This window comes from Gigantopelta aegis, chromosome 13, assembly GCF_016097555.1.
Source record: "Gigantopelta aegis isolate Gae_Host chromosome 13, Gae_host_genome, whole genome shotgun sequence".
NCBI lineage: Eukaryota > Metazoa > Mollusca > Gastropoda > Neomphalida > Peltospiridae > Gigantopelta > Gigantopelta aegis.
Genome location: NC_054711.1, coordinates 33,337,016 through 33,350,454, shown reverse-complemented (window position 1 = coordinate 33,350,454; position 13,439 = coordinate 33,337,016). Strand labels below are relative to the sequence as shown.

At 39.7% G+C, this 13,439-nt stretch overlaps 1 protein-coding gene across 1 annotated transcript; it reads right to left on the bottom strand.

Moving 5' to 3' along the window:
- Positions 1–1,423: 1,423 nt before the first annotated feature.
- LOC121387367 (cell number regulator 10-like) lies at positions 1,424–4,659 on the bottom strand. The gene has a single exon (XM_041518435.1). The coding sequence runs from the start codon at positions 4,458–4,460 to the stop codon at positions 4,128–4,130; it is 333 nt and encodes a 110-aa protein (XP_041374369.1). The 5' UTR covers positions 4,461–4,659; the 3' UTR covers positions 1,424–4,127.
- Between the last annotated feature and the right edge of the window lie 8,780 nt (positions 4,660–13,439).

The window sequence follows — 13,439 nt, the reverse complement described above, 5'->3', positions numbered from 1 at the left end:
TATGTAACATGTTTTGCATCCAGTTCCGTATGTGCAATGTTAATATGCATGGGCGTCATTTGGTGGGGGACAGGGGGGACATGTCCCCCCCCACTTTTAGCAGTGGGGGGGGGACAGAATATCTGATGTCCCCCCCCCCCCCCCCCCAACACACACTTTACTCTAAACAATGTTCTCAGACAGCCACAATCCTAGGGCGCTCGCGATTAGTCGCACGAAATATTGTTAGAACCCAATTGTCCCCCCCCCCCCTCCCCCACACACACACACTTTTTCCTTGCAAATGACGCCCATGTTAATATGCAATACAGTTTGTATCTTTTATCTTTATTTTAAAGGAAATTAGTTGATGAAGATCTTATCTTCTTCTTTTTTTTAAAGTGGAATATTCTTTACAAAGTTAAAGTTTTGATTTTTTAATCATTGGCTACTGGAAGTAAGGTTTTGATTGGTGGACATGAGCTCCAACTGGCTGCTGTTAGATCCACATTTAATAGTGGAGCTAATTTTAATTAGATTGTTGGACACACCGACAGGTTTCAACCCCAAACCGACCACGCATCAAACGAGCGCTTTACCCTTCATTTATCTATCTAAATAACTCATCCAAAACTTTGAAACTGATTTTGTGTCTACAAAAGTAGATTTTTACTTTGAGGAAATAGACATTAGCCAAGAAGTGTGCATGACTTCATGTGTACTTGGTAGTGAGATAATGTATTTATAATCCAACCTACTAAAATCTTAAATTTATAATTTTATAAAAAAAACTACCGTAACTACTGTTGTCTTGTTGTTGTTATTATTTTTATTTAGGACAATTGTTATTACAAATAATTATAATTAAAAGTAGTGGACAATTAGATTGCCGAATTACCAAATGTTTGACTTCCAATAGCCGATGATTAATTAATCAATGTGCTCTAGTGGTGTCGTTAAACAAAACCAACTTTTCTAGAAACACCATGTTACACAGCTGAAGGATATTAGTACTTTAGTGTTTTAGAATCTAAGGTGCTACACACATTAATATTCTTAACGTATCATTATTTTTAAGTTTAACGTCCATGAAATGTTCGTATTAGACAGACGCTGTATATTAAAACATTTGGTTTGCGAAGTTTGTTTTGTTTAACGACACTATTAATTATCGGCTATTGAATGTCAAACATTTGGTCATTTTGACGTCTTAGACGGAAACCTGCTACATTGTTTCCATTAGTAGCAAGGAGTCATGTATATAGCTCATTTTTAAATATGTAGAATCTTTTCTTGATATTAGACAAGTCAATTCCACGCTGTCCAACGTTCTTGCGCAGCCATGCCCGGACTTCCTAGATTGCTATTGTTTTACATATACTTGCCAACAAACTGGAAAATGACATAGCTCTTTATGATTTCTCTCAGAAACAACAACCTCCAGTAACAGAAGGCTTATTTTATTCATAGTACTAAGGCAGGACAGGCATATATACAGTATGAAAATACAATCTAGTTTTACGAGTAGATTGATTAGCATAAAAACCACATACATACAAACAAACTGACATAGAGTTATAAAAACTGGACCTACTGGTGCGGTCCTAGGGCTATTGCTTTTTCCGTGTTGAGGGCAGGGGTGTCTTTGTATTCACATATTTAAAACAATTCCACTCATTTTTACCGTGAAAATCTTAATGCTGAAACGAACAATGCATTTAAAATATAGGTACTTCAGATCCAAAACATTTTCTTTGACAGTCGATTTTGATGAGTTCCAACATTCACTCTACCCTTAAATCCCCTCCGAGACGATTTTTGATACGCCATCAAGACCAGGCTAAATACTGACACTAGCATAATTGTATGATCACTGTCGTAGGAAGAACACGGAAGGTGGACGTCGGGGAGGGGTTAATAGAGTATCATGTACATATTGGCGAACGTTTACACATAAACAGAAGATAAATGACACTTATTACTGGGATGGACACTCGTCTGGGAATAAGTGTGACAGATAGGCTATCACATATGTCTATTGATCTCTGTCTTGTGCTGGTTTATCTTTGTCAAAAAGAGTCCAGTGGTAAAGCGATCGCCCAGTGGTAAAGCGATCGCTTGATGCGCTGTCGGTCTGGGATCGATCTCCGTCAGTAACCTACTACTGCTAATCGGTAAACGCAGCCGGTGTGCTGAAATGAGTATCGTGAGTAGGCAACCCAGGTATTTGAGATGAATAGAAATGAATAGAATAGAATAGAACAGAATAGATGTTTAACGACACCCCAGCACGAATATTTGAGATGAGTGCTCAGGGCAGCGAGCTTGAACATCAGCTGGATACAATCATAAACACGAGTTAAATCAGAACTGTACGTGGCATGAAAACTCAGTGTTACGGCCCCCATGCTGCAAAGGTGTGAATATTTTGAGCAATTCTCTTGCAGTATGATATAATGGTATTCCCATCTACAACCTCCACCCCCCCCCCCACCCACCCCCACCCCCAATTTCACCTGTTTCCCTCGATAATGGACGACGAAATGGCGTGTTTTGTGCGGGGGTTACTGGAGTGCTCAACCCCTGAACCACGGAGTACCTCTAAACTGCATTTAATGTCCCCTGGAAAACTGTAGGTGCTCGCGAGTCGACGAGTCACTGGTACGAGATCACCCACCATGAATTAGCTGAACGACAGACATTAACAGAGTAGTTTCCCCAAGAAAGGCTATCAGTGACCTTCCACCTCTGGTAGTGTGTATTAACAACGACCCTTCTCGTTTCTCTCCTAATACAACATATATTATGGCTTTGGGGCGGGGAACGTCGTATGGTGCCAAAGCAAATGAGATGTTGCCAATATATGTATATGCAATCAAGTAAAGCATTCGCATATTCACATATTCACCAGGGAATAATTCTGCAAGCAAATATGGAGTAACTTCCCTTCCACGCTTATTGGGGGTGGAAGGGTGGGAGTGCACAACACACCAAAATATTAACGTTTCCATTGAAACAAAATATCGACTATTAAAATTGATTATAAGTATATTAAATTTTGAATAAGAATAAACATGATCAATTTTATCTTCACTGGTATACAGAAGCATATCGGTGAAAACTAGAACCGAGGTAGCTTTACGAAATAGTAAATGTAGGCCTTTTGTACAGCACCAAGTGTTGTGATGGTTTCAACACGACTGATCCCTTACTGGGTAGGGCTAGATTCCTGCAAGCGTTCAACAAGACGTGCGTATACAGACAGAACAAAATATTTCAATAATTAATATAAAAAGCACCATGTAAAGCCATTTGAATACTTCCAACCTGTCAGACAGCTGAATTCGTATTCCATTTTAAACCACTACGAGTTCATATTCCAATATAAACCATAACAAAATGCGTGCATGTTGCAATTTACACCACCATAAGTCCATGTACTAATTTCAACCGTAACAAAACATGTAGTTTTCCCGTTAAGACATCAATGTTCGTGTTCCAATTTCGATTATATCAAACTACTTTTATTCCCACTTTGATCATAAATTCATATTCCAGTTTTGTTATATGTATCAGAGATTGAGTATTTCAATTTCGACAACAAACACGTGAATGTCCCAATGTTAAAGTTATAAAACACAGCAGTTCCATTCTGTCCATTAGTTTGTATTTCATTTTGGACCATAATAAATGTCAGTTCCTTATACAAATTAGGGGATATTTTCTTTAATTCCTTTTCTTATTTTGACTGTAATAAACATTGAATTCCAGATTCGACCATAACGGTCAGGTCATATTGCAAGTTCAACCATCATGCTATGTACTTCACCGATCTTCCAACTTTTATATTAAACTTTATATTCCCAGAAATAATTTATTCAAAAGCATATTCAAAAGTTGTATATATTTTAGTCATTTTGTTATATAATGCAAATCCAAATTCATGATCAAACTGTTATTTCCATAATTACTTTATACAAAATGTCTTCGAGTTGCATATTGTAGTTCAAAACTTTGACGTGGAAAATTCCATTTGTTTACAAACTGATGTGTGGAAAAACAAATTCATTCATAATAATTTTCACGTCATATGGTGTCGAAAGTTTCAGGTGAGTGTGAAACTTAATCTAGTTGCAGACGACATTTTGTTATTCCCGCGAAATCACCATGGCCGCTGGACGAATATCTTGAATTTCCTGCGCCTCCTGCACTAAGGCACATAGCGGACAGCAGAACCAGAGAACGAGGTCGCCTATGAAACTGCCTGGTATGCCTTTAGTCTCTCGAACTTTCGTTCTTATGTGTGCACCTAATATTATGTCTAGCACCGGAACCAAGAAGAGCAGACCGCACATGAGACACGATTCTCCCACGGCTTCGGCATTCCTTCCAAACTGGTAACACGGGACGAAGTAGGAGATAATACACAGACCAAAGTTATCGAAACACCCGCACAACCCATGCTGCCATTCGTTCGACATCTTCAGTGACGACAACAAAACACACTACAACGTGCTGCAGATACAATAAAACTCCGTCTACGTCTTGCCGCGTGCTAAAAAACCCCAGTAAAATCAACAATAAAAACTTCGTCCGTGTCCGTGAAGGAAAGCTAAGTTTGAGGCAGACTGCCGCCGAGCAGGGTGTGGAATGCGACTTTACCGCGCTTGCGCAGCAGACGATGCCGAATGAATCACCGGCTGCTGGCTGGGAAATGTCGTCTGCTTCACATTAGCAAGAGCATAGCTGCAATTAACTTCTGAAATTTCCCGAGAATTACTGTTTATTTATATAAATATGAAGCAATTGATCTAGATGTTGTTTATTTGTATTTCAGTTACACGTGTAACAAATTGGAGAACTGAAAACAGGAGTTTTGGTTTGTTAGTAGCTTTTTACATCTGTTGCACTACATTCAGAACAAGGTCTTCGTATGTTTTATATTTACTTATTGATTAGTTATACCAGATTCAGTAGTAGATTACAGCAGTTATCTGTATTAGTGTCGTCCAATATAGACTTGATCGAGAATTAATTATGTTCAAGTTATATTTGGCATCACTGGAATTGCTCATTTGGGCAAAAGTAATGACATCTGTTTATTTAAAGTATACTTTTGTTTTAGGAACATTTTATACTTGATAATGCGAGTTGTGTGTGAGGAAACTCCACAGTCATATACCTTACGTGTGTGTATCCTTGACAATGACATTTACCTCATGTTTGTGGTATAGTTATGATGTCCAGTACTATTAATTCCTGAATAACGCTATCCAATACTCAACTAAATTGTTTTATACATTTAACGTTCTATTTATCAATAAAGAGAAAAATACAGCACATATAGTACATTATTTTATTAACGTCTAAGAATATTTTAGTACCAGCTTCCTTTTGTGTATGCAAATCAAAGTTAAGTAAATTTAAGTAAACTAATATTTATCTGAAGTAACTTTTTTAAGTGAACACAGCTGTTACACTATTTGTTACTATTACTTATGTATTGCTTACATCCAATTCAAGCCGCCAATAAACGTGTTTTTAATCATTTCAGTGTGGAAAACATTCAGAAAATATCATTTCAAACTCCATGGAGAAAAAAAGTTCGTTTTGTTTAACGATACTGCTAGAGCGCATTGATTAATTAATCATCAACTATTGGATGTTAAACATTTGGTAATTCTGACACGTAGTCATAGGCGTACGGGCTCCCGTTTCTTGTACAGGTGCAAACGGGGTTTTGCCCCAATTAAACGAAAATGCCCGAATCTGGATTACAACAGTTATTCATATTAGCATTACTACCAAACAGCTATATAGGGTTGCATGCAAACGAGTCACTACGCATTTTTACATGGATTACAATTAATTTTCTGTATAGAATAATGGAAATACATAAAAAGGTCTCAGGTTAGCACATTTTCCCCGAATGTCTGTATAATGTTTGCCCGAATTTGAGGTTTTGCTTCAACACTAGGGCGGCAGTTGCACCCACCCCCCACCCCCCCCCCACCCCCGTGTACTGTTATGCACGTAGTCATCAGAAAAAACCTGCTGCATTTTGTTTTATGCAACAAGGGATCTTTTATATGCACTTTCCCACAGACAGGAAAGCACATACCACGACCTTAACTGGGTGAGTATTGCTGTGGCTTTACAAATTGCTAATAAAAATATAACACTTTTGTTATTTCCTTTTTAAGTCAAACCAAATCGAAATTATTGTTTATTTTGTGGGGGGTTTTGTGTGTGTGTGTGTGTGTGTGTGTGCGCGCGCGCGCGCGCGTGTGTGTAGGTGTGTGTTTTTGTACTTGTTTTGTTTTGTGGGTTTTTGTTTGTTTGTTGTCGCTGTTGTCGTTGTTGTTAGAGGAATATTCTAACATCGGGGTAGTCAAATATATGGATTACCTACTGTAACTCAATCTGTAAGCTTACTTATTTACCTCCCAAGCAATTTTAGCATGTCTTTTCAGTCTGTTAATGTAGTTACAAAAATGTTGAAGTTCAAACTCGCTGAATGTTTTACATAACAAAGTATACACTGCGAAGTGCAAAGACTGATGTTTTTAATGACAGACAGGAAATTGAACTAATGACGAACTTCCTTCACCCTCTGGCTAAATTGTAGGATGTCAAATGTTAAGTTCACGCACAAAGTTTATGTATAGTTTTGTTGGAGCAAATCAGTTTCCAGTACTTATAATTTTAGCATTTTTACTAATGAAACTGATATAAGCAGCGTATCAACTAAAAACGGCTTTCCCTAACGGAGTTGTTCTTTTATTTAACGACATAACTAGAGCACATTTATCATCATCACATCACTGGTTACTGGATGTCAAGCATTTGATAATTCTGTGGAAAGCCTCTACATTTCTAGTTAGCTGCGAGGAATCTGACAGACAAGATAGGCATACGTACCAAGTTCTTTGATATGCCAGTCGTGGGACCCTGATGGCTTCCATCCTATTATTCTGTGGAAAGCCTCTACATTTCTAGTTAGCTGCGAGGAATCTGACAGACAAGATAGGCATACGTACCAAGTTCTTTGATATGCCAGTCGTGGGACCCTGGTGGCTTCCATCCTACGATTCAAGGGGCGGGACAAGATAGGCATACGTACCAAGTTCTTTGATATGCCAGTCGTGGGACCCTGATGGCTTCCATCCTACGATTCAAGGGGCGGGACAAGATAGGCATACGTACCAAGATCTTTGATATGCCAGTCGTGGGACCCTGGTGGCTTCCATCCTACGATTCAAGGGGCGGGACAAGATAGGCATACGTACCAAGTTCTTTGATATGCCAGTCGTGGGACCCTGATGGCTTCCATCCTACGATTCAAGGGGCAGGACAAGATAGGCATACGTACCAAGTTCTTTGATATGCCAGTCGTGGGACCCTGATGGCTTCCATCCTACGATTCAAGGGGCGGGACAAGATAGGCATACGTACCAAGTTCTTTGATATGCCAGTCGTGGGACCCTGATGGCTTCCATCCTACGATTCAAGGGGCGGGACAAGATAGGCATATGTACCAAGTTCTTTGATATGCCAGTCGTGGGACCCTGATGGCTTCCATCCTACGATTCAAGGGGCGGGACAAGATAGGCATACGTACCAAGTTCTTTGATATGCCAGTCGTGGGACCCTGATGGCTTCCATCCTATGATTCAAGGAAAGCCTCTACATTTCTAGTTAGCTGCGAGGAATCTGACAGACAAGATAGGCATACGTACCAAGTTCTTTGATATGCCAGTCGTGGGACCCTGATGGCTTCCATCCTACGATTCAAGGGGCGGGACAAGATAGGCATACGTACCAAGTTCTTTGATATGCCAGTCGTGGGACCCTGATGGCTTCCATCCTACGATTCAAGGGGCGGGACAAGATAGGCATATGTACCAAGTTCTTTGATATGCCAGTCGTGGGACCCTGATGGCTTCCATCCTACGATTCAAGGGGCGGGACAAGATAGGCATACGTACCAAGTTCTTTGATATGCCAGTCGTGGGACCCTGATGGCTTCCATCCTATGATTCAAGGAAAGCCTCTACATTTCTAGTTAGCTGCGAGGAATCTGACAGACAAGATAGGCATACGTACCAAGTTCTTTGATATGCCAGTCGTGGGACCCCGATGGCTTCCATCCTACGATTCAAGGGGCGGGACAAGATAGGCATACGTACCAAGTTCTTTGATATGCCAGTCGTGGGACCCTGATGGCTTCCATCCTACGATTCAAGGGGCGGGACAAGATAGGCATACGTACCAAGTTCTTTGATATGCCAGTCGTGGGACCCTGATGGCTTCCATCCTATGATTCAAGGGGCGGGACGAGATAGACATACGTACCAAGTTCTTTGATATGTCAGTCGTGGGACCCTGATGGCTTCCATCCTATGATTCAAGGGGCGGGACGAGATAGACATACGTACCAAGTTCTTTGATATGCCAGTCGTGGGACCCCGATGGCTTCCATCCTACGATTCAAGGGGCGGGACAAGATAGACATACGTACCAAGTTCTTTGATATGCCAGTCGTGGGACCCTGGTGGCTTCCATCCTACGATTCAAGGGGCGGGACAAGTTAGGCATACGTACCAAGTTCTTTGATATGCCAGTCGTGGGACCCTGATGGCTTCCATCCTACGATTCAAGGGGCGGGACAAGATAGGCATACGTACCAAGTTCTTTGATATGCCAGTCGTGGGACCCTGATGGCTTCCATCCTATGATTCAAGGGGCGGGACGTAGCCCCATGGTAGAGCGCGCGGTCGGTCTGGGATCGATTACTGTCGGTGGGCCCATGGGCTATTTCTCGTTCCAGACAGTGCACCACGCCTGGTATATCGAAGGGCGTGGTATGTACTACCCTGTCTGTGGTATGGTGCATATAAAAGAACCCTTGCTGCTAATCGAAACGTTTAGCCCATGAAGTGGCGACAGCGGGTTTCCTCTCTCGATATCTGTGTGGTCTGACGCCATATAACCGTAAATAACATGTGTTGAGTGCGTCGTTAAATATAACATTTCTTTCTTCTTCTTTTTCCCCTATGATTCAGACATCACAGGCTATTGGATGTCAAACATTTGGTGATTCGGACTCGTAGCCATCAGAGGAAACCCGCTACATTTTCCCTATCTTTTATATGCACTTTTCCACAGACAGGAAAACACATACCACGGCTTTTGACCAGCCGTGGTGCACTGGTTGGAACGAGAATTCAAATTCAAATTCAACAGCTCAAATGTTTTCATCGCCTACCTAAATATAACACAGGCACGGTTAGAGAGGGGGTGCTAGGTTCCATATCTCCTCATTCGAGTGTCCCGAAAATATGCATACCCCATCCCACCCCAAGGACGAAAATGTACGGTTTCTTTTACCTACTGTATATAAATAAAGATAAGAATATGGTTTGTGCCTCCCCCACTACATACTGTGACCCACTACATACTGTGACCCACTGACTAAAGATTATTATTCTACTTGTTCTAGTGACAGAGATGTAACCTTGGTCGGCTAGACTAGATGTGTTTGGATACAGCTGTCATCACTATATGATGTGCTCTGGTCTTTATGTGGTGTGCAGTCGTCTATGTTCAGTTATCTGGAAATACTAACTGCTGATAACAAAAACGTTAGAAAATGACATATACATTTCGTGGCTTACTCCCATTTGGTCGAATTCCCAATTCTGTTAAAACAACGATAGATATCGTTCAATGGTCTTACCTCAATGTTGTTACCTCAGTCATTATAATGAACTGTTCCAGATTATTTGGACACCGATTATTATTGTACAGATGGTATAGATATCGCTTAACGCATAAAGTATGCAAATATGACAAATATCGAAATAATTCATGTATTGAATGTAGTGAATGTCTGTAAATAATTAAAAAAGTCTCCATCTAAAAATGCTTATTTCACAAAAAGTAAAACATTTTTCAACATTTTAAAATATTCATTCTTTCAAGGCCATGGATAACGTATATTGGTAAATAAGCTATTGTCCGACTCGAATGAAAAACTGGAGAAAATATGTTTATGTACGGCAGCCCGTTTATGTACATTGGTAAATAAACCATTGTGCGTCTATAATCAAAAGTTGTATAAACATGAAGAGGCCATGTTCATTACATACACGGGTAATCAGGTACTGGCTATATAAAAGACGAATACTTATTTTTATAAGGGCCCTATGGGCAACCTAGGAAGACACCACAGCATCGTAGAGGTCTAAAATTAACGAGCTACTCTCGATTCACTAATATCAAAACCTATATTAGCTCGGCCATTTACCTTTCGACCGACCGTTCAAAATTGCGCCAAATTCCCTCAATCAAAATTGTGCACCCTTTTCTCTTTGGCATTTAACTGCTCCATTCAAATTCCATAGCACCACCACCACCCCCACCCGCCTGCTACCGATTTGATCGGGCTGCTGGTGCTCCCTTGCACCTGCCAGTGCAGGCGGTCCCTCCTCTCCCCTCCTCCCACCTTTCCTGTCATGGACGGAGGAGACGGCCAAGGCCGGCTCTTGTGCCCACGACAGGCGTGCACTACAACAGCTTGTTCTGAATGTGCACGTAAAACCCTATGACATGACATGACATTTTTCTACCAGTTGGCATTTCGATCAATTGGGACGACACCCCTTTCGCGTGTATTTATTGAAAGGGGCGCTTTATGTTGTTATCTTAGGCTGATATTCAGCTGGTGGTTTTATGTTGGTTTGGCGGACTTCTTGTTGGGAGTTTGTTTTGTGTTTTAGCTTCTTAAAGACATTCGCAAGCGAACACTTTCTGATACCGATTTGTCTGTCGTCCGTCCGTCTGTCCGTCCATCAACTTTTTGTTTCAAGTCTATATTTTCCTAAAGCTTTGACTTGGATGTTCTGAAACTTAGTACTGTCATCCCCAGGGGCAGTCTGCACAACATACTAGAGAGATATTTCGGAAATTCAAATATTTGTATTTATTTTATTTTTATTAAGTTTTAAAACTGTAACCTAACATTGAATATTTAAAAGTCTATCTTCTTCTAAAGCTTTGATTGGATAGTTCTGAAATTCAATATAATAATTCCCAGGGACAGTCTTCACAAACTAATAGAGATATATTTCGGACATTTTGAATGTATTAAAACTTTTAATCAATTGTTAAAATTTAAATAGAAATTTAACATTGAAACTTTGAAACTGGATAGGTCTGAAACTCGATATAATTATTTTAGGGGCAGTGTAAACAAACTAAATGAGAGATAATTAGGAAATTTTATTATATATTTTTAAAATTGAAATTGAAAATACAAAAACTACAGTTTCGATCAGATAGTTCTGAAACGTCACACGTACGTGATTCTTTGAGGCAGTCTTTACAAATTAATAGTGAGATATTTTGGAAGTAACATTAAATATTTGACAGTCTATCTTCTAGAAAGAAGACAATTCTGACGTTTTATATGCTAGTAAATAGAACAGACGACGTTCATCTTTAGAGCGTGGATATAGTGAAAACTAAACAGAACAGACGACGTTCATCTTTAGAGCGTGAATATAGTGAAAACTAAATAGAACAGACGACGTTCATCTTTAGAGCGTGAATATAGTGAAAACTAAATAGAACAGACGACGTTCATCTTTAGAGCGTGAATATAGTGAAAACTAAACAGAACAGACGACGTTCATCTTTAGAGCGTGAATATACTGAAAACTAAATTTGTATGTAGCTAACTAAACACAACGAACGGGTTTTCAAGAACGACGCATTTTATTGAATGAAAACAGAACGCAGCTATCTATTCTTAATGCTTAATAATGAAAACAAATATTTCAATAATATTTTCCATCTTATAACACCGCTTCTTAATGCAAAATACAGACTGCCGTTTTAACAAAATCATTTGTTTCCTCTATCAACGTATTTGGTCGCAGCTTTGATAATGAATGAATGAATGAATGAATGTTTAACGACACACCAGCACGAAAAATACATCAGCTATTGGGTGTCAAACTATGGTAATGCAAACAAATAAAGTGATGATCAACATCTATATAAAAATTCAAGACTTAAATAAAAACAGTGTAAAGAACTGCAAAAATACAAATATCACAGATAGATACTGACTTTTACTCAAAATTTCAATTGTATCTCAAAGAAAACAAGGTAATTTGTTCTGTATTGGCCATTCTCAAAGAGAATGTTACACCCCTGCACCACGGTGAGGTTACAGCACGCGCAGGGGCAGCTTTGATAAAGTATTTCCAAGTTTGTTGTGTGATATGCTTAAAATGGATTTAAAAAACCGACAGCTTTGATAAAGTCTGTCAGTTGTACGACATTTTGAGTGCCAATGGGATTTTATTTTTACATTTTTAACAATATTTCGAGGAATGGTGTATCATGAGAAGACAATTTTATGTATGTATGTATGTATGTATGTATGTATTGATGTATGAATATCTATATATTGTATGTCGAGGTTGACTATTATATACATAGATATTAACGCACTGGCGCAGGGGATAATTAAATCCTTTCTGGCCTCACAAATTGTCCCATGCCGTATGTATATATGTATGTGTGTCTCACTCTCTGTCTGTATGTGCGTATGTATTGATGTATGGATATTTATATGTTTTTTGTGTCGGGTTTGACTATTACATACATAGATATTAACACACTGACGCAGGGGATAACTAAATCCTTTCTGACTTCACAAATTGTCTCATGGCGTTCTGGGACTCGAATCGCCGGCAACTTGCAGACTTGCCACGATATGTTCTCGGCTATCGAGTGATCCTTAAACAGAATGCCCTTTAACCGAACTATATGCATGGGGTATATTACTGTATGGTATGATGTTACATGTGTGAGAAAATGACTTTACAAAGTGTTCATAGCAAGTCTGTATCAGCTGAAACACATAATGAACTTTCATTATGACATCGCCGTGAGGTAACGATGACAGATGGCTATATGATCAGACATATGATGTCATTTTATTGCCTACAGGCAAGGTCCGGAATGCAATTATGTTGTACCCACGTGTCACTGATGTTGATAAAATCCGGCTAGGGTTGAAACATTAGCAGACATTTCTTTTAGGAGAGGGAGGGTTAAAATGGCTCACACACACACACATACACACACGCACGCACACACACACATATATAGATATAGATATAGATATATATATATAGATATAGATATAGATATATATAAATATATATATAGAGATATATATTCAAAAATGTCCACTGGGTTTAGGGTGTGTGCTATCGTCCAGAGGGGTGGGCTTTAGTTCAGTCCACGGAGCGCTCGCCTGACGTGCTTAGGACGTGGGATCGAACCCCTTCGTCCCAAACTGTGATTCACGACTGATATATCGGAGGCCGTGGTATCTGCTGTCCTGTTTGTGGGTACAAAGAAGATTCCCTGCTGCTGTCTCG

Bases quoted from the DNA above. Each gene is read 5' to 3' on its own strand.
- LOC121387367 (XM_041518435.1), bottom strand. From the start codon at position 4,460: ATGTCGAACGAATGGCAGCATGGGTTGTGCGGGTGTTTCGATAACTTT.